General features: G+C 43.8%; 1 protein-coding gene across 2 annotated transcripts in view; it reads left to right on the top strand.

The window, feature by feature from the left end:
- The window catches only part of KCTD1 (potassium channel tetramerization domain containing 1), a 91,130-nt gene that overhangs the window by 56,273 nt on the left and 14,201 nt on the right, over nucleotides 1–20,656 (top strand). For both annotated transcript variants that reach the window (XM_046025520.1, XM_046025519.1), the window contains exon 3: nucleotides 13,779–13,923. In XM_046025520.1, the coding sequence (XP_045881476.1) occupies nucleotides 13,779–13,923 (145 nt within the window). The remainder of the gene's footprint in view (nucleotides 1–13,778; nucleotides 13,924–20,656) is intronic.

Here is a 20,656-nt window from a genome sequence, read left to right as displayed (position 1 = left end):
AACACATGACATTGTAATTGGCATTTGAATTTTGAGAATTTAAAAAATAATAGTAAAGCAAAAAAAGGGGGGGGGGCACCTGGGTGGCTCAGTCATTAAACGTCTGCCTTTGGCTTAGTAAGTTATGATCACAGGGTCCTGGGATGGAGCCCCGGGTCAGGCTCCCTGCTCGGTGGGGAGCCTGCTTCTCCCTCTTTTACTCCCCCTGCTTGTGTTCCCTCTCTTGCTGTGGCTCTCTCTGTCAAATAAATAAATAAAATATTTTTTAAAAAAAATAAATAACCCCCCCAAATAAATAAATAAATAAAAGTAAACCTCAGAAAGTCACACTGAGGGAATCCCTGATGGGCCCATTGAGCACACAGATACCCTCTGCTGAAAGCCGAGGTATGTTCGTAGAAACATCCGGTCCACTATATCTGCCAGACCATTTGCTCTATTATCATTATGGAAGTAACCCATTAAAATGCCATTTCTTTTCAGTAAAAATGCAGGATTTATGTCTTCAACTAGATGGATTATTCATATTCTTCCTCTGAAAGATTATTCTCAGGATGCCTAGAGAGAGAAAGTAGAACAGTTGGGGGCACACGGGTGACTCAGTCAGTTAAGTATCTGACTTTGGCTGAGGTCATGATCTTGGGGTCCTGGGATCAAGCCCTGTGTTGGGCTCTGTGCTCAGTGGGGAATCTGCTTGTCTTTCTCAAATAAATCAAATCTTTAAAAAAAAAAAAAAAAGCAACAATTGGTTCCTAAAAACAGTTGGTCCTGGAGAAAGAAGGAACGAGGTGGGAGAGGCAGAGAGGTTGAGAAATGAGTTGTACTCTTAACAACTGTATGCGTGTCATGTATTCATATTCCAAAGGCCGGCACCCAGAAGCTCCAATCTGGTGGCAATCCCATTTGCAAAGAAAAAAATTTTTTTAAGATTTTATTTATTTGACAGAGGGAACACAGGCAAGGAGAGTGGGAGAGGGAGAAGCAGGCTTCCTGCAGTGCGGGGAGCCTGATGCGGGGCTCGATCCCAGGACCCTGGGATCATGACCTGAGCCGAAGGCAGACGCTTAAAGACTGAGCCACCCAGGCGCCCCACAGAAGAAATTGTTAAAGAAAAAAAAATCGGTGTCTCCATCCCTCAGTGATATCAGCTATTTGCTGGGCCATCTGAATCTAATCAAGATCCACTGTTGGTGGAAATGACGCTGTCACTGGGTAATGGCTTCCTGCTGCTACATAAATGCCATGTGTCAGTTTGCTTAGTAATGACATTGCCGCTTATCTTTTTCGGTGGTAACGATTATTTCTACTTCTGCGCTGCTTTTCTTACTGTGTTCCCATATTCAGAAGATAAATTACGACTGTGCATTCCAGTAAGCACCACTTTCAGACAGCGGCGAACCTTGCCAAGCCAAGGGCTTCGTCACTGGGAGGTGGATCTGAACGCGCCCAGACTTGCTTTCGTGCTCTGAGCCCGATGTGTTCCAGAACTCCTGCCCAGCTTCATTAGACTTGTCAAGGCCGCTGCCATCCCTCCGAAAATTGATTTTTTTAAGAAACAGTTTAGGAGGCCCTGAGGGCTTGAGAGCTTACCTAAAAAAATGAAAGACTCCTCCAGTCTCAAAGCAGTGAGAACAGTCAATAGCAAAGCAGAGAAGAAGGATCTTTTAAGTGTATCCCGCTGATCCGTAATCTGAGGGACCCTAAGGAAGGTTTTTAATCAGCATGTCACCCTTTTGACAAGACATTGCAGAAGGAACAAGAAGGCACGGAGGGTGGGATTCGAGAACGTTGTAGCACACATTAAAACAGACTGAAATAAAGGTTGGAACAACCAAGTGAACCTAGAGAACCGTGTTGAATATGGATGAAGCTCTGGTCTTCACCATGGCTATGTGTCTGGGCTGGTTACAAACACCAAACAGTGACAGTACAGTTTATATTCCAAGTGCACCTTCTGTGGGGCTCTTAAAGAACCCATTTGTCATCCTTTATGTAGATTTCAGAACTTCGCAAAAGCACTTCCTAGTCAAATGAGCTCTGGCTTCAGTGTGCTTTGCCCGAAGGACTTTGAAATGGAGCAGCAAGTATGAGAAGCAGTGGCGTCCAATGACGACTGTAACTTGTCACCTTCTGTTTAATGATCATCTGAAAAGGAAGAGAAAAAAGAAGAAATTCTTGTTATTAGCCAGAACATTCCCTTCTTTAAAGTTTTGCAGGTTAGGGCTTGGTTCTGACTTTTGTTGGAAGGGGCAGGGAGAAATTCAGACGGCTAACACCTACTGCTGAGGTGTGTATGGACCGGCTTGGGGCCCAGGGGTAAATTCTTGCACTGTGATAAACCCTAGCAGGGCGGAGATGGTTACACAAGATGCACACCTACAACAGCGCATTGTTGACCGTGGCATAGCCAAAGGCAGGATGCTGTCAGCTCTGTGTTCCCTGTTTCCCAACCACACACACCCAAGAATGTTGTCTTTGAATCATGAGCTGATAGAAACTTAGTATTTTTCATATGTCATTTTGACGGTGATTATTTAAATACTTTTGTGACATAATTTCAGAATCTTAATCTTCTCGGAATTAAAGGTCCACCAGACACATTGTCCATCATGTTTGAAGAAGCAGTTGGAATTAAAAAAAAAAAATGACAGTATGGACATCTTACATGTTCTTTACAATATTGATCTACTTTTGAAGCTGTGTACTTGGGACCCTTGCCCAATTTGCAACTTGCTTTCCTTCTATAGAGGGGTAGCTCGCGGTCCTGGGGCTAGATCTCCTCCCTTTGGCTTTGTCTATGAAAGCCTAGTTTCTGAACATGTTTCAAACCTCCTAGTCACTCCGAAGTGAGGCAGGGATGGAGAAATTCAGTAATTTTCATTCATCCAACCACCTCCTTACTCTTGAGCACTTGAACTGTTCTCTGTTGCTGCTCTAAGACCTTCGAACGATGTCAGCACTGGGTATGTATGTGTGTGTGTGTGTGTATGTGTAGAAGCAGGGTAGGGGGGTTACAAAGGACTCTAGGTAGGTTCACTCATTTTCTTTTGTACATCTTCTTTTCAGTTTTGAAAAAGCCATTTACCTCATTTTTAGGTAAATTGTATTTTTTTCTCGTTCTTTCTGTTTCTATTAAGCACCACATTAAGTCTCTGGTTTTTCACTTACGGGTACTCAGCAAAATATTGAAATACTTCATTGTACACTGCCGTTTTGCTGGCCCCCATGACAAGCAGGCAAAAATTGTCAAGTTGAAAATAGAAACAGCTGGCTTCACCATAGTCCTCTCCTAGTGGCATATAATGAATACAGCGCTTTTATTTGAAGTGACTATGATGATGTGTAGTGAGCCAGCTCCCAGAGTCTGGGACAGTAAAACAGCAGAGGAGATGGGAACAGGTTCCTTTCCACAGGCTGTTGTTGCTGACAATCTCAAAGTGCCCAAGTGCCCCAGAGAGAGTAGCTGCCAAACCGCCCCCCCCCACCCTTCACCCAGACCACAATCCCAGGAGGCAGGGCTGAGTCCACTCTGTTCCTTAGGAGCCTGGTAACCAGACAGACGAATCAGGACCCGTGTCCTCGTGTAGGAAAGCCCTCGGTTTGTCATGAAGTCTGCTAATATTCAGAAGCCCAGGAGCACAGTCACTCAAAAAAGGGATTAAACTCAGTGGGAACACACTGGGAAGAGTTTGCTTGTGTAACAAGAAACTAGAAACAGGAATGGTACTGCAAGGTGCATGAAGGCTGGCGGGAGGGGCCAGAGTGGGGTGGGGGAAGGGGGGCAGGATGTTCTGGGACAGACGGCCACAGAGGGGCCGGGGACAGGACGGAGCATATGGGCTGGCCCTCACTCCGCAGGGAAAAGAGCCTGCAGAGCTCAGCGCCCCTTGGCGAGTTATCTGTGATGGCTCTGGCCCCCGTTTCTCCATCAGTTGAATCAAAATACTACTTTATGGAGTTGTGAGGTGTGACTCCCAATCTATAAAGTTGTTGTTGTTTTAAAGACTTGATTTATTTATTTATTTGACACAGAGAGAAATCACAAGTAGGCAGAAAGGCAGTTAGAGAGAGAGGGTGAAGCAGGCTCCCTGGTGAGCAGAGAGCCCGATGCGGGGCTCGATTCCAGGGCCCTGAGATCATGACCTGAGCAGAAGGCAGAGGCTTAACCCACTGAGCCACCCAGGCGCCCCAGTTTTCAACATTGTGTCTAACAGCCTCAAAAAATGTTAGCTATTAGAACTTTTTTCTCTGAAGAGTAATTACTATTGTAGAATGGAAAACGTATTCTAGAGTTTCAAATCAAGAGAAAAAAGGAGTGCCAAAAATCCCTCCCAATATAGAACAGACTGTTGGGAGGAGGGCGGGGTGGGCGATGGGGCAGGCTCGTGTGCACCTGTGCACGCGTGCATGCCTGCCCAAATAAAAAACACAGCGAACCTAAACAGGAACTGCTTGAGCCAAAAATACCCAAGTGGGCTCCCAGGGGAGGATACGATGATCTGATCCTGGACTGATCTTAGAAAAATAGCTCTAGAAATCATTTTTAAAGCAGGCATTTGCTCAAACCAGAGAAAAGGACCAGGTGACTGTGAAGGTTTTCTTTCAATTCCAGATGCACAACAGGATTTCACATACAGTCAGAATTTCATCTTGGCATAGCCCACCATCGCCGAAGGACAAAAATCTGTCAGCATCTCCTGAGCCCGTGCCAGGCAGGCTCAGTGCTCTGCCAAGGAGCAGAGTGAGCGCCGGGCAGTCAGGGAGCGGCTCCGAGCTGGGGTCCGCGGTCCAGCTGCCGGAGTGTCAGTTCGGGCCTCAGGGCTGAGAAGCTGGCCACGGCAACCCCACAAAACGGGGCTGATAGTGTCCCCCTCACAGGCGTGTTGTGAGCACTCAGTACTATGACCTGCACAGAGTGAACTCTCAGGAAATGTAGTTCTTATTGGACATCCATTTATTCACCTAAGAGTTCTTCGGGCTAAGTAGTATCCCGTTTCTCAGATGAAGAAATCAAAATTCATTGATTTGGTCTGAAAGATTATATAGAGTCAGGATTCAAACCCAGGTCTGTGAGTTTTCGGGCTGAATGTGCTGGGGACTCCTAAGACACTGCAGAAAGCACCATGTTCAAGCTCTTGGGAATAGCGGTGCCCTTACATGCTCCCCAAGCTCCGCACTTTGAGAGAGCTGCGCTTCGCTTGCTATGTTCCCACCGTCGTGTTCCTTCTTGCCTGAAATCCCTTTTCCAAGCCCCTGTACCCATCTCCTTATACTTCGTGATCCCTACAACCCTGCACAGAGATTGCCTCCTGCGGGAAGCCTTCCCTGCCTGCCCTGGGCCAGCTAGGTCCCCTTCTGTCTGTCCTTGAGTCCCAATGGGACTGCATCGTGCTCATTTGAAAAGGCCTGGCAGAGCACCAGGAACACAATGAACACTCAGTAAACACAGAGAGAAAAAGCCTATTTAACATAAATTCTAGTGGTTTAAAAAAAATCATATTAATTGTAATAATACATTTTCATCGTTAACAGTTAGTGTAACTCTCTGAATTTAAAAAAAAAAAAAATGGTTCTAGTCAGAGTCCTAGCTGGGGGCACTCATGAGATTCCTAGGGGATTAGCAGGCCCCTGAGTGGCCCCAAACTCCCCCTCAACTGTCAGTAGTCCCAGCAGTGATCAGTTCTCCAAAATGCCGAGTCCCAGAGTTGTTTTGCTCTCATAGTTCTTCTCATATTTTAGACTTGTCTTTCCTTTTCCCCCTGGTTTTTCAGTTCTATGTATCATTTAAGAAAATGATGCTGCCTCAGGGAACAGTACTGGAAACATTACTTCCCCATAAGTAGACACAATTTGTTTTGTTTGTTCTTACCAAGAAGGTATTTTCCCCCTTCTCTTAAATTACTTCTGTCCATTTCTATAACAAGCTCTGAATTAATTTGTATCTGTGTTCATGAAATAGAGAGGGAATTTCCCACGTGTGGGAACTATGAAGAACTCTTCCTAGAATTGTTGTTACAACACTTGAAGCATATTAAACACTGTTTATGATAATTCGGGCTTCTAAAACAGTAAGTGGACTGGTGATTTCTTTCTTTTTAAACATTATAATCGTACCCAGCATCACCCCTTCCCCCCCCTTTTTAAAAAAAAAAAACAACATTTTTATTATGGAGAGACTATAATATTAAACTTCCAAGGGTCTAAATTTCAGGTATCGATTTAGCATGTTTCCTTCCACCATTTCCCTCCTTTCCCATCACAGCAGAAAAGGGGAAAAAGCTGGTTGCAGGGCTGCCTCCTCTCTCCATGTCTGCTGTCCTGAGTCCACACCGTCAAGATTATGCGGGCACAAACACACGCACCTTCACCCAGCTCTGTATCCCATTTGCTGTCTTCCTCACGTCTCAAATATTAGGACAGAAACTTGGTTGGGAATGTAACTTGGACCAGTAGACATCACTTACTAACATAACAGACCAACTTGGAACAGTAGACATAAAGTATGAAGGTCCAAGTGCTTCTGAAAACAAAATTATTCAAAGAAAAACACTCTTCAGATGGGATTTTTAAAAAAGTAATGTCCTAATAGGGGGACTCATGGCAGATTGTTTTTCTGTTCTGCTGCTTCTGTGTCCTCTACTCTACACTTTTCCAATTTTCAACATTGAGTGGGTCTCACTTTTATAATTTAAAAATATCCCCCAGATGCTAAAAGGGGTAATTTGTCAGTTGCCTCTGAATCTCTTCCCCAGCAAAATAAATCTGGACCAAAAACTAAATGAGATCTTTTCCTTGAGTCCAAACCATATTTTCCATGGCTTGGAAGCCCAGGAGTAGAGAAAAGGCATTTCTTGGCAAAGGGAAGCTAAGTGGGTAACACGGCCCAACCACCTATCTCCTGCCCTTTGCTCACCAGTTTTACCCCTTGGTCTGTCTGTGGCACTTGGTTCTCAGCCCTGGGCCACTGCAGATTTCTCCTACTGCCTCCCTCACTGTATGATCACCATGTGCGTTCTGGCTCTGGAGAACAGAAAGGATTAACCCGCTTACCTCTGGTAAAACAGAGCCCAGTGTCATATTACATGCCATGGGGCTTGATGTCACGTGGGTGTTCACCAGGCGGCAGGAGGCGGATGGGGTGTATGGAGGCTTGGAAGCATTGGAAACCTCTCCTTAGCTGTAAAGTGACAAATCCCACAGGGGTGTGTCAGAATTAAAAGTAGGGTTATAGCACATAAGGGAACACAAGAGCAGCAAGGTAAATGGAATTGGAACCTCATGTATCATTCCTCTCCCCAGAAATTTTCATGGTCCTAAGAATGCTCACTTCTCCTTCCCATTTTATGCCCCTTCACCTTGTACCAACAGTTTGGAAGTAACCTCTGAAGTCTCGGAGTGTTTTGATTGGGTTCCATTGAGTTTAGGGGATCTACTCAGTACACCTGCAATCAGCCCCTGAGTCTCAACTTTTTGTTTCACAGCTATTGAAATAGTTTGTCTATAAAGTTGATAATCATCAAATTTTCGTGGGATAACACTCAACATTAGCCAACTCCAGTGAACTATGAAAATTATGTATTCCTCAAGGAAAGTCGTTAAGTTGTCGTTTTCTTTGTTGGAAATTGCTCATGAAAAGGCATTGTAAATTACTGGTGAAGGGCAGCGGCTTTCGAATCAGACCCAGGCTGTAACTTAAGCCAAGTGACAACCATTCTGGGCTTCAGATTCCTCATCTGTGAAATGAGAATAATATGGCCACCTCATAGGATCATTGTAAAACCAAATGAGATCAAGCCCATAAAACAGCCAGCTCACTCTTTGGTGCATAATACAATTCAATACATAGTAACTAGCGTTAGAGCAGTTGGCCTCCATGGGCTTGAATGTGACCTCTGCCCATTAGCCTGGGGACAGTATGGTGGGTTCGGAGCCAGCTCTGTGTCTAGCCAGCTGTGCATCCTTGAGCATTACGTGTTTGGGACTCCATTTCTCCATTTGTAAAATGGTATGTTGATCTAGGTCATCCTGGAGATCTTTGACTTCTACAAGTGTGGTTGGCAGTTTCAGAAGAGGTGCTGTGACAGTTCAAAGTGACTGAATAACTGAAAACCTCTCAAGTTCATGATGTTGACTCATTCTTCTTTAGTCTATGCTCATCCTCCTTCGCACTGGTTCTCAGCTCAGCTGTTCATCAGACTTACTTGGGGAGATGCCTGGGCCCCAACCTTAAGCGGTAATTACATCAGACTATCTGGCCGTATTTTTTAAAAGCCCCTTGGTGATTCCGTGTGCCACCAGGGTTAATAACCATTGCTGTATGCAGATAACACAGTCAAAAGCAAGGCAGAGGAGAAAGGATGTGGATAAGCCACAAAACTGCATCTTTGAGATGTGATTTCAGATTGGTGTTTCATTCAGTCTCACTTCTAAATTGCTCTTTTCCTTAACATGACTGGAGAGCATAGCCTGACATCAGCCCCCATCAGCCTTGAAACCGAATCCAGACTTCTTGGTGTAGCTTATGCAGCTTTTCATGACCTGACTCTGCTGCTCAAGCCTCCTTTTTTAGGTGCCCGACGGTGCCCCAGTGGAGAGTAATCACATGCCAGGTTTCTTCTAGCTTCAAGACTTTCTATCTTTCCTGTCCCTCTCCTTTCTTACCTGACCTTACCTGCTGCCCTGGCACCTGCCAACTTCTGCTTGTCCTTCAGGTCTCCACTGAACTTTCTCCTTCTCCCATGCCTCCCCAAAGTTGAGTTGGGTGCACCCCCTATGTACTCCCATAACCCACTCTATGTACCCAGTGACACACTGTGCTTGATCTGTGTTCCCAGCCCCACAGACTGGAAAATTCCACGAAAGCAAGGAATGTGTGGTTTATTCACCACTGCGTTCCCTGTATTTCACATGATCAAGCTCAGTGAATATGGGTAGAATAAATGATTGAATGACTGCACAATAAAGGGAAATTCTTAAAGAACTGAGTCACAGTAAATTAAAGAAACCAGATCCTATGAATGAATGCACAAGAAAAAATAAATTCTTAATGACAGGGTCACACTAAAGTATATCGGGCCCTATCCCTATCCTCTTTTTCATTTAAGACCATTCTTTAATACCAGAGAGAGGGGGAGCCATAGTGGGGAAACAGACTTAACTTTCCACAAGAAGGAGCTTAATTTCTGCATTATTTGTTCCATAAACAATAATCAACAGTGTTAATATTAAAAAGCCAGAGAAATATATTTCAGTATCTTTTAATGCACAGTTTTAGTGAAACTTTATAATCTTATTAGTTAATGAAATATTCACAGATAAAATGACCAGGATGTTTGGGTTTTACTATAAAATTTCCACTAGGAGAGAGGGAGCGATAGAAGTATCCGTGAAACAAGCTTGGCCAAGAGTTGATAGCTTTTGAAGCTAGATGGACAACTGGGGGTTTATTATATCATTTTCTCTGCTTTGGCCTAACTTTGAAATTGTCCAAAACGTTAAAAAATAAATGTAAAAAATTATAACCGTGGAAGGACGTTTTTCTCAGCATTGCTATTTGGTTCAGTGAGTGTCAAAAACAAAACAACACACCAAAAACCAAGGCGGCCATACATCATCCGGAGCCAGCTTGGTCTTGGTCAGTTGGAAAACAGGAATGTTCTCCAAGGTTAGTAAACTGTAATCAGTTCCACATAGTTTTCAGGCACCGGAGTTTACAAATCACTGCAGTGTGATGTGTAACTCCATTCATATGTCCACAAGAAATACAGCCCATGCCGATGTTCCCCCCTTGTTTGCTTAGCCAAACAATACTTTGCCACGGCACATTCAGAACAGACCCCAGGACGCCATTTTACGATCCCTGGCACCGCCTTGTCCTTCCGCATTGTTTTCACAGCTCAGAACGTGCTTCCTTTTAAAAGGTAGAAAAAATCAGCAGCTTAACATTGCCCTTTACTACTCCTGACATTTGGTGTCTCAAATATGGGGCCGCCACCTCTTCGGAGAGGCCCTACTCCTCTGACGGGAATGTGCCTTGGCGAGGCCCCGGGGGCTCTCCCTTCTCAAGCCTTGCCCTTCTCTCCACAGCGTTTTCCCTCTCAGCTCTCGCTGGGACTACTCGGCTTGGGCCCGGATGGAGGGAAGTGCTGCCATCTTGGGGCTTCTTCCTTTGCTCTTCCTGGTCCTCTAGGCATAGTCTCCCGGGCCCGGCAAGAGCTGGCGGCGAAGGTTCCGGGAGCGAGGAAGGTTCTGGGCCCTCAGCCCCGCGCCTGGTTGTGCACCTCACTGGGGCTCCTCTCCTTAGCTTCCGCCCTCTTTCAGCCTGAGTGATTCTGACTGGAGACCGAGCTTTCCCTCAGTGCCTCGCCCAAAGATGGCAGCCACCTCACAGGCCTTCGCTGGGCCTCCTCTCAGACTTCCCTCCAGCTCCTCCCTTGTGCCTCCCATTTCGGCCACGTGCGCTGCGAAGGTGCTTCTCATTGCAATGAGGCCCGGTTTCCCGAATCTGCCAGAGGTGGGGTTTGCTGGGGGCTTTTTCACCCTAAAAGCCTTTTATTTTAAGATTTAATTTATTTGATAGAGATCTTAAGTAGGGGGAGAGGCAGGCGGCGGGGGTGGGGGGGCAAGCGGGCCCCCCGCTGAGTAGAGAGCCCCATGCCGGGCTCGATCCAAGGACCCTGAGATCATGACCTGGGCCGAGGGCATAGGCTTTAACCCACTGAACCACCCAGGCGCTCCCTAAAAGCCTTTTAAATGGCACGTCTGTCCTACCTCACTGAGGTCTCTGACAAGACACTAAGGCCCAGATTGTTCTAGTGCCTGCTGTCTTCTGAGATGTGCTTCCACAGAAATGGTTGTTCGCAAGCTTGGGACACCTTCTCTTGTTGCCCTGTTTGTGAGCCCATCATGACCCCGTTTGCTTTTTCTCATCAACCCCGAGGAAAAGGGCAATTTTATAAAAGAAACGTAATTTTAAAAAAATATTTTACTTACTTATTTGTGAGAGAGAGATCATGGGGGGGTGCTGAAGCGGGCTTGACGTTGAGCAGGGAGCCCAACGTGGGGTTCCATCCCAGGAAGCAGGGGTCATGACTTGAGCAGAAGGCAGGGACTTAACAGAGTGAGCCACCCAGGTGCCCAGAAAGACATCATTTTATAAGAGAAACGGAGATACAGAGAAGTCCATTCCCCCAGATCACAGCTAGGAAAGGGCCCAGCCAAATTCCCCTCACCACTTAGTCACTCCCTTACTTGTTGACTCCGTAGAGATTCACCAGTCACTCATGCTGTACCAGAGCACATCCAGGGCTAGATTTTGAAATTGAGCTTCTAAGAAAATAAGCATAGGACTTATTTAAGAATAAAATACTTGGGGCTCCTGGGTGGCTCAGTGGGTTAAAGCCTCTGCCTTCGGCTCAGGTCGTGATCCCAGAGTCCTGGGATCGAGCCCCGCATCAGGCTCTCTGCTCTGCAGGGAGCCTGCTTCCTCCTCTCTCTCTGCCTGCCTCTCTGCCTAGTTGTGATTTCTCTCTGTCAAATAAATAAAAAATATTTAAAAAAAAAAAAAAAGAATAAAATACTTGCTTTTCATCTCGTGACTAAAGTGACTTGCAGTCACTGGTACTAATTTAATATATTACAGGCCACATAAGTAATCGATATACACGCTTGGATTTCACTGCAAAGCTCTTGCTAAACAAACAGAAGATAGAAAGTAAAAACTCTAGATCAGAAGCTTTCCTTCGATAGTGGCAATTCTTTTCATTCCATCCGTTGTAGGGAGGCCCCTTTAAGATCAAACAGACTGTGCACAAATCCTCCAATGCTACTTAACTAGTTGGGCAAGTTACTCGTCCTTTTGAGCCTGTTTCTTCATCTTTAAAAGGAAGATAATGGATCCTTTACATCTGTGAAGTGCTGAGGAAAGGGCATGATATCTGGACAGCACTTAGTAAACAGAACTCCCTTTTCTTCCCCTGTCCATCATAAGTTTATCATGTTAACAATGAAGAGTAAAATGTCTTAGTAATAAGCAAACAAGTCTCGTTCTTTCCCATCCCACACCAAACTCTGCTGGAAACACTATAAATAAGTGACTGAGTGTGTTTTAGTTTCACTGCTTCTTCCTGTAGCCTGTTTGATTGATGTGTTAATGGGAAATGAATGACAAGGTTGCTTGCGGTGAAGGAGTCCTAGGATGGTTGGGAGCCACACCCTGGATAAAACTGTGGAAGGAAGGAATTGTGAATCACCCTCCATTCATGGAAAGTTGGACAAAAACATCAGCTGAAAAAAATACTGAGTTTTAGAAATATGACCTGACTGTCATGATCTCGGGGACCTGGGATTGAGCCCCGCATCGGGCTCTCTGCTCATCGGGGAGCCTGCTTCCCCTTCTCTCTCTGCCTGCCTCTCTGCCTACTTGTGATCTCTTTCTCTCTCTCTCTCTCTCTGTCAAAAAAAATAGGACCTGAGTGTAATTGGTTGCTCTCTTCTTTGTACTTACTACCTTCAGGTAGGACATGAGTTTTCTAATTATCTTTGAAAAATTTTTATTGAAACAAATTCCCAAGCTTTTCTTTTGGGGGAAGGAGGGGAAACACCTTCTCTATTTGTCAGTTTGTTTGTTGTATTTTAGGAGGGGTAAAAAGTATTGATTTACCATTTCCTCTGTCACATTTCAACATGTGATTTCAAAATTGTCTTCAAAGCAATAAAACGATGTTCCAAATCAGAGATAGACTGTATGAGTTCCAAAAAAGCTTTTCATGAAAAAATAGAGCCATTTGCCTCCCTACACTGTTAGTGAAAAGTGCAATGCACCTTTTGATCAAGGAAGTGATTTTTAGTGTGTCAGTTCTATTTTCTGATATACGATATTTGTCATGAGCCAGCTGTCCACTTGTTTATGGTACGATGTGACCACTTTGTATTAACTGAATATATACTGAAATATGTAGGTTCAACTGTACTTAAAGGGATAAATGATAATGAATGAATGCAGAATGCTTTAACTGTAGTACATTGTTCAACTGTTAACTCTATAAATGGGAAAAACATATTGTGGATTCCTGTTTTTAAAAATGACCCGTAGCCACTCGTGTTCCAGTACTAGAACATATTTTGGGGGTGGTCAAGTATTTATTTTTTTATAATGATGCCTGGCTGTGACAGATGGTTTTTGCTGAGACCTAAGAAACTAGACTGTATATTGTTAATGGAAAAACATATTCTCTTAGACGAGTGATATTTTCAATGATTCCTTTCTATAATTAAATATAGATGTTAGCATATAGGCATTGCTTTATTTTTGGAAAGTTTGTGATTCATGGGTGGGGAAAGCTCAGAAAACAGATTTCTTAAAAACTAAATTGCTTTCTCCATAGAATCTGTTAAAAAGACACTTTGGAGCAATAACATTTTTTTTTTTAAAGTAGCAGAGAAGTTGGTTTTAAGTAACCCAGGGAAAGGGTTGTCCATCACAGTGACAGCATTTAGCTGTAATCACCATGTCAGGGACATTTTCTTTACAGGTTCCAGACAGTGAATGAAAGGATTTACTTGAAAAAGCCTGAGACTATTTTGAATTGTCTGGTCCTGAAATATTTATCAAGCAAGTACCAGTACTTCTCCAAGAAGCGTTAACTATGTACCAGGTGATGTTTCCTGACCGCCACCTTTGAAACTCCTGCCTTTGACAGTGACACAGAGCCATAGCGCTTAGTTTTAGTGGCCAGTCATTTCTAATTGTTTTCACTGTTCCCTCTTTTCTATCACAGAATCGGAAGACTTTTTGATGGTACAGAGCCCATTGTTTTGGACAGTCTCAAACAGCATTATTTCATTGACAGAGATGGACAGATGTTCAGATATATCTTGAATTTTCTACGAACATCAAAACTCCTCATTCCTGATGATTTCAAGGTGAGGGATTCACGTTAAATTACCAATAGCATTAAATATGTGATTTGTTTTGATGCGCTCAAAGACATTTCAAGACATTTTAAGCTCTACATTTTTAACATATTACCAACTCTCATGGCATCAGAGGTCGCTGACATGGTTATACTGTCTTCCTGAAATAGAGGATATGGTACTTAATGTTTTAAGTGACCAGATGAGGACTGATTTTATTTAAAAACTGAATTATAATTTATTTGAGCACATTGAAAATAAGTTGATGAACTTCAGAGCTTACTCCTGCTAAGTCTTCGTAAGGTAGGAAATACAAGGAGACCTCCTTAGCTTAATAGACTTCTTCTTCCAGCTATTTAAAGCAAGTATTACACTTGACAGTAAAATTTTAGATTGTTCCCTTTGAAGTTAGTAACAAAGGTTAGACAAGAACAAATAGAAAGTGTTAATATTAGAAGGAAATATACACAAATGTCATTTTTGCAGTTGTTAATATTCTTTAAGTAGATCCTAAAGAATCAACGAAATACTGTTAGAACTAATGAAGAACTCATTAAGGCATCTACATTCAGGATCAATATATCACAATCAATAGCTTTCCTACAGAATAGCAAGAGCCAATCACAAGATATAATAGAAAGATATATCACTCATAGTAACAGCAAAGTTTATAATACCTAGGAACAAACCTAACAAGAAATGGGCAAAGTCTGATTAAGAAAAGTGCAGATCTCTACATAAAATGCAAAAGAGAAGTTGTATACTAAAGGGAAATTCTGTGTTCTGGGATGGGAAGCCTCCATATTGTTAAGATGTCACCTGTCCCCAGATGATAAATTCAGAACAAACCCATTTAAGTCACAGGTTTTTTTAATGAAATTTGATCCATTTATAAAGTGTATGTAGAAGAAACAGAGCTTAAGAATAGCTAAATAAATAATTATGGATGATAATAGTGGTGGTCGTGGCAGGCTGTGGCAGATGTACCCTACTAGACATCAGAACATACTGGAGAGCTAGAGTAATTAAAAAATGTCAGGGTCTGGAGACAGATGTGTGTATAAGGGAATTTGGTATATTGAAAAGGTGGTAATTCAATCAATGGGAAAACAAAGGAATAATGAGTAATTGGCACTGAGATAGTTGGCACAGAGACATTTGGAAAAAGTCTAAGCCAAAGCCATACCTCATGTCAAATTTACACATACTCCAGAAATAAACAAAAATGAAAACTGTAAAAAATATCAGAAAAAAATAAAATAAAATAAAAATAAAATATTTCTGAAAGCATAATTTTGAGGCAGAGCGGGCCTACCCAAGGAAGACTTAATACCCAGAACATAGCCTTTAAAAAAAAAAGTTGAATTAAAGACACCACATATGAAAAAAATTAAAAAATAAATAAACCACATACAAATAAAAGACATGTGTTAGATTACAGGAAATATTTACAATAAAAGATTAATATCATTAATAAGAGAGGTTCCTAAAATCTGTAAGAAACCTACAGACAATCCAATGGAAAACATTTTTAAATAGAAACAGAAATCTCCCAAAGAAAAAAATAGAAATTGCCTACAAACATTTGAAAAGATAATTCAATCTCTGTAGACTCAAAGAAACAAAAATTGAGATACCCTTTTTTATTTATAGGATTGGCAAAAATGTAAAAAATTGTTAATATATAGTGTCGGGGATATACATTGTGGTTGGGAATAAACATTTTTGGAGGGCAGTTCAACAGTTCTTAAGTTTTCAACCATACATACTCTTTGATCGAGGAGTTTGGAGTCTGTTAATTTATTTTCTAGAAATAGTTGCGTAAATATGCAAAGATATATGTATATGGGATGTTTAATTTGGTCATATTATTTGTAATAGCAAAAACTTGATACAACTAAAAAAGATGTTCAGCAATGGCACATACTCACCAATAGCTCTATTATCTGATGTAGGGGGTGGGGGAATCACCAAGATTTTTGTCATTCAGCGAAATCACTAAGTTTCAAAAGATGCATAGCCATATTCGTATTTATGTAAAAAATACGTATGCGTAAATACACAAAAAATATCTAGAAGATTAGATCCCAAAGAGTAGGGCCTCGGGAAGGCCTCCGTCCATCCTCTCCTTCAGGATTTTGAGCTGTGGGGCACCTGCCAAGTATACGTTTGGTGAGGAAATGGGAGAGAAAGAGTCAGAACTGCAGCTAGCGAGCGTGGGCACTTCCGGCAGCCGTGAAATCAGCCTGAGGCAGCACGTGACCCCATGGCTCCCCCACCAGTGGCGGCGCCCAGGGACCTTCCAGAGTGCACCTGTGACGGTGCTGAGCGCCATTCCGGCTTTAAAGACAGACGAAGTTGGTTTGTGCAACACGGCTCCTTACGAAAGTAAGCTACTTTATTAGTGCTGCTCTCTTCCACTTCCGGAAGGAAAACCTATTGGGAGTCTGTTTCTCAGATGGCACCTTCCTGGAGGGTTTTCAGGGGTAATTTTGAATGTGTCTTTTTTTTTTTTTTTCCCTTTCTGTGTCAACTTTTGAACCTCTTCCCTGCCTTCCCTTCATGCCACTTCACTCACTGGCAAGCATCTCACGCAGAGGCCAAAGGGAGGTCTCCCACCTGCAGCCCTCAGTGTAACCTTGGGGACACACCTGCTCAGACACGAGCAGAAAAGAGCTGGCCCGGGGTAGGTGCTAGCCTCGCACCAGATGCAGGCGGAGCAGAGAGCTAGGAAGAAAGTCAGGACTGCTTCTAGAAAGCAGGCTCTGGCCCCACGTGGAGACAGGAAGTAGGGCTGAGTTCTGCACTGGACACAGGGCGTGAGGGGAGGAAGGAGAAGGAGGGGGCCTGCTGTACAGGGGCACGGACTTCAGCAGTGGCCCCTGCCAGTAATCAGACCTGGCGCCTCGAATGCCAGGTGTTTGCCAATCAGGTCTAGGCTTCTTGTGTCGGAGAGCAAGGAAGCGAGTAGAAAAGGAAGGGCTGGAAGTGTGATACGGCAACAGTCGGGGGGGGGGGCAGTGTTTTCCTTATCACTCCTGTGTTCCTAGAAGGAATGCAGTGGAATTGGGGGAAGGGGTAAAGGAAGGACATTTCACTTTTAGTTCTATTTGAGAGTGATTGCATTTCCAAATGACCACTCAGAATCTCTATGTGGAGAGTTCATTGGCTCCTTAAGCTGCCCTGTCAAAAGCTGACCATGTCCGCCCCCCCCCCCAACCCCTGTGAGACCTGCTCCCTTGCTTTGTGTCCCATCTCTGTAAAATATGTCAGAATCCACCTGCCTGCTCTAGGCAGGAACCTGGAAGTCATTCTGCACTTTGTCTCTGTCTTCACCCCCCAAACACGATCCGTCAGCGAGCCAGTCTGTACTACTTTCCAGGTACTTCCCAAATCAGTTCCTGCTTCTCATCCCACCTCCCTATCCAAAGCTCAGCTCTCTGGATAACTTGGAGTAGTTTCCTAATCGATTTCCTCTCCCACCGTTTCCCCCTCCCATCTTCTCTCCACGTTGAAACCGGGAGACATTTCCTCATTAGACTTTTTATTTCAAGATCATTGTAGACTCTCATGTAGTTTTAAGAAAAAATAGTAGATCCTATGTTATGCAGTTCCCACCAGTAGTAACAACTTGCAAAATGATAGTACAACGGCACAACTAGGATGTTGACCTTGATACAGTCAAGCACAGAACATTCCCATCATGGCAGGGATCCCTCCTATTGCCCTTTTATAGCCACACCCTTCCCCCTCCCCCACTCCTCTGCCCTCTCCCACCCCATCCCTCACCAAGGGACACTTTCTGAAAAAAGTAGAGTTATGACTTGCTCCTGCTTATAACTCTACAGAGGCGTCCCATTCATTTTTCCTGGAGCAAAGCAGCATATCCTTGTCGGAACCCACAAGACCCAGAATACTCCAACCCGTGTTCTCTACCCGCACCCCCCCACCCAGCTCTTACTTACATATATACCCTACAGGACTTTCCTTAGTTCCACAAGGATGCCATGTCCTTGCCCACTTCAAAGAGACCATTCTGTCTGACGAATGCTCTTTTCCTGGCCTTTGATCTGTTTTCCGGGCTCGTTGTATTCATCACTAAGCCATCCCTGCCTCATCCAGCTTAGGTTTGCCTGTACCCTGCGATTCTCCCCGTGGTCACACATGTACATTTGTAATTATTTGTCTTCGCCGTCTAGCTCTGTGTACCCAACTATAAGTTATACATGCTTTTGGCTACAGGTGTTGGAATAGCCAATCAGCAGTGCCTTAAACTAACAGAGATTTGTTTTTTCTCACATAAGAAATCAGAGGTCCGTGGTTTTGACAATGGTGTCTGCTCAGTGGTGTCATCAGGGATGAGGACTCTGTCTTTTTGTTTTACTATCTTCAGTGTTGACATTTTGGCCTCACACTTGTCACCTCAAGGTCATAAGGTGCCTGCCGCAGCTCCAGGCATCACATCCTCATTCCAGGCAGGAAAATGGGCCAAAAGCCTTTTTAACTCACAAAATTTTTGTCCTTGTCAGAAGATTCCCCAGTAGACTTTCCCTTTATTGGTCAGTGGCTAGAACTGAGCCTCCCTGACAGGCAGAGGAGGCTGAGAAAGGGATGTTTTTATTTTTTAGCTTCTGTAGTCAGAGAAATGAGCAAGGGCTAGGGGCTGGGAACAGTTGTTGGGGAAGCTGGCCAGCAGTAACTGTCCCACTAGCTCAGCCCTGGCACACGGATGGATACATAAACAAATGACATGAGCCCCACATTCAAACCAGATCTGGTTCCTACCCCATACCTGCTCATATACTTTCTTACATCCAAACTTGGAGATCTTAAATATATATCCGGACTCTCTTCCTTGTAAGGGTCTCCCAGGCATGGACTTTTTATATTTTCTAAAGGACATTGTGCGCTGGGCACATAATAATTACTTAGTATTAATTAACTTAAATACAGCAGGAGTCACAGGAGACCAGAAGCAATACATTAATTTATAGGACTAATTTATTGGACAAAAGGGCAGATTAAAAACGTGTGTATAATACCATCATCCTAAGCAACTTACATGGGTAAAATATTAATTTATAATCCCATGACTAAGAAAGATGCAGACTCCAGGAAATACAAAGCAGCCAATGGGGAATTATAGTTAGAACGTGACAACAGCCATTTGTTGTGAGTTGCAGTGTGTCCCAGAAATGGAGCTAGGTATTGTGAACCCATTCAGGATGTTATTTTGTTCTTGGAGAGCACTGAAGTTAGATGTGGAGAGACAGACTTCTTCATGGGAGTTAGGCTGCGGCTGATCCCTGACCACAGCCCCTTGAAGGTTCACCCAGTGGGCTAGGATGGGCAAGGTGACCTCTCTGCACCTTTTGAGTTCCCTGAGGTTTCCAGAACCCTGCTGTTCATCAATTCTAAGTGCAAAACATAGCCATTAATTGCCCAAGGATTTAGCTGTAGCATACGCTTGGGGAAAAAGACAAAAAGCTTGTCAAATGGAAGTCACGTCTCCCAGGGCCCTGAAATGTTTCCCATGAAAGCTCCAGGCGACAGGCTATAAATTATGGGGATTCTGAAACCTGGAGGTGCAGCAGGAGGAGAGTGGAAGCTGAGGTGGCCATTCAGCTCCTTGGCTGATGGTGGAATTGAAGCAGCTTGGGCCGACCACAAATGCAGACACGCACACAAATGAGCTCTCAGTCTTCGCGTCCCTCAACAGCACAACAGGTGCTTGCTTCCTCGTCAGAGTCTGTTTCCTGACCTGGGAGAAGGGACACAGCATGAGGAGAGAATCTGTCTTAACTAGGTTTGGTAGGGAAAGCATTCCTTGATTTCTGGCTCCCCTCTCCAGCTCTTTAATGGTGGATTGAGTGAACGTGTGCCATGCTGACATCACGGCATCCTACCTCCCCCCTAAAATGCCCTTGTGCACCTACACTAGAGCCCCACTACCGATTTAGGTCATCGTTGAAGTGGCAGCTGCTCATGCCCTGCTTCTGCTGGAAGCCACTGGAATCTGTTCTCTAGTAAGTGATTGTAGAACATCTCTGCACTGTTTTATTATGGAGGTGACTGTCCTTCGTTTCCCCTCCTCCCAATGATAAGGACTTGTTCATCGTTGCTTCGTTTTCTGCTTACGTACATGTGTGTTGTCTAGGCAGACACACACACATTTGTAATTCCCAGTACACCAGGAGTCCAGTACACCAGCTCTGGTTCCCTTTTCGATGGGGAATCACAGAAAATTACCTCTTTCTAGCCTTGTGTTCTGAACATCCTTGGTAAGTGTCCCCCACATTGCTCGCATCTTTTATGGTCACAGTTAAATGTCCACAGATAAGGTAAAGAAAAATTTGCTAATACACAGTCCACAACTTACCTATCCCTGGCTTAAGTTTAAAAAAATGTATCTGTTATTTCTGATAAGCTGTTAGTATCATAGAAAAGGATATGCACATTGTAGAAAATTAGAAAAACGTCTAAGCCTCATATTCCCATCTCTCGGAGATTGCCAGTATGCATGACCTTCTGGTTCTTCTCCTGTCCTTACTTCAGACAGTAATCCCTATCTTCCTGTTTCAATAAAATCAGACTTTCTCTAATACTGGAACCATATTCAGATTTCCCAGCTTGATCCCAGACTGTCTTTGCGGGCGGTTTCTCCAAGATGTGTCTGATGTGAGACCACATATCGAATCCAGTTGTGTTCCTTCCTTTTATTACCTAGCATAGTCTGTCACTT

Source organism: Meles meles, chromosome 12 (assembly GCF_922984935.1).
Source record: "Meles meles chromosome 12, mMelMel3.1 paternal haplotype, whole genome shotgun sequence".
Taxonomy (NCBI): domain Eukaryota; kingdom Metazoa; phylum Chordata; class Mammalia; order Carnivora; family Mustelidae; genus Meles; species Meles meles.
Note: the sequence above shows the minus strand (reverse complement) of the source record. Positions and strands in the feature narration are given on the sequence as shown.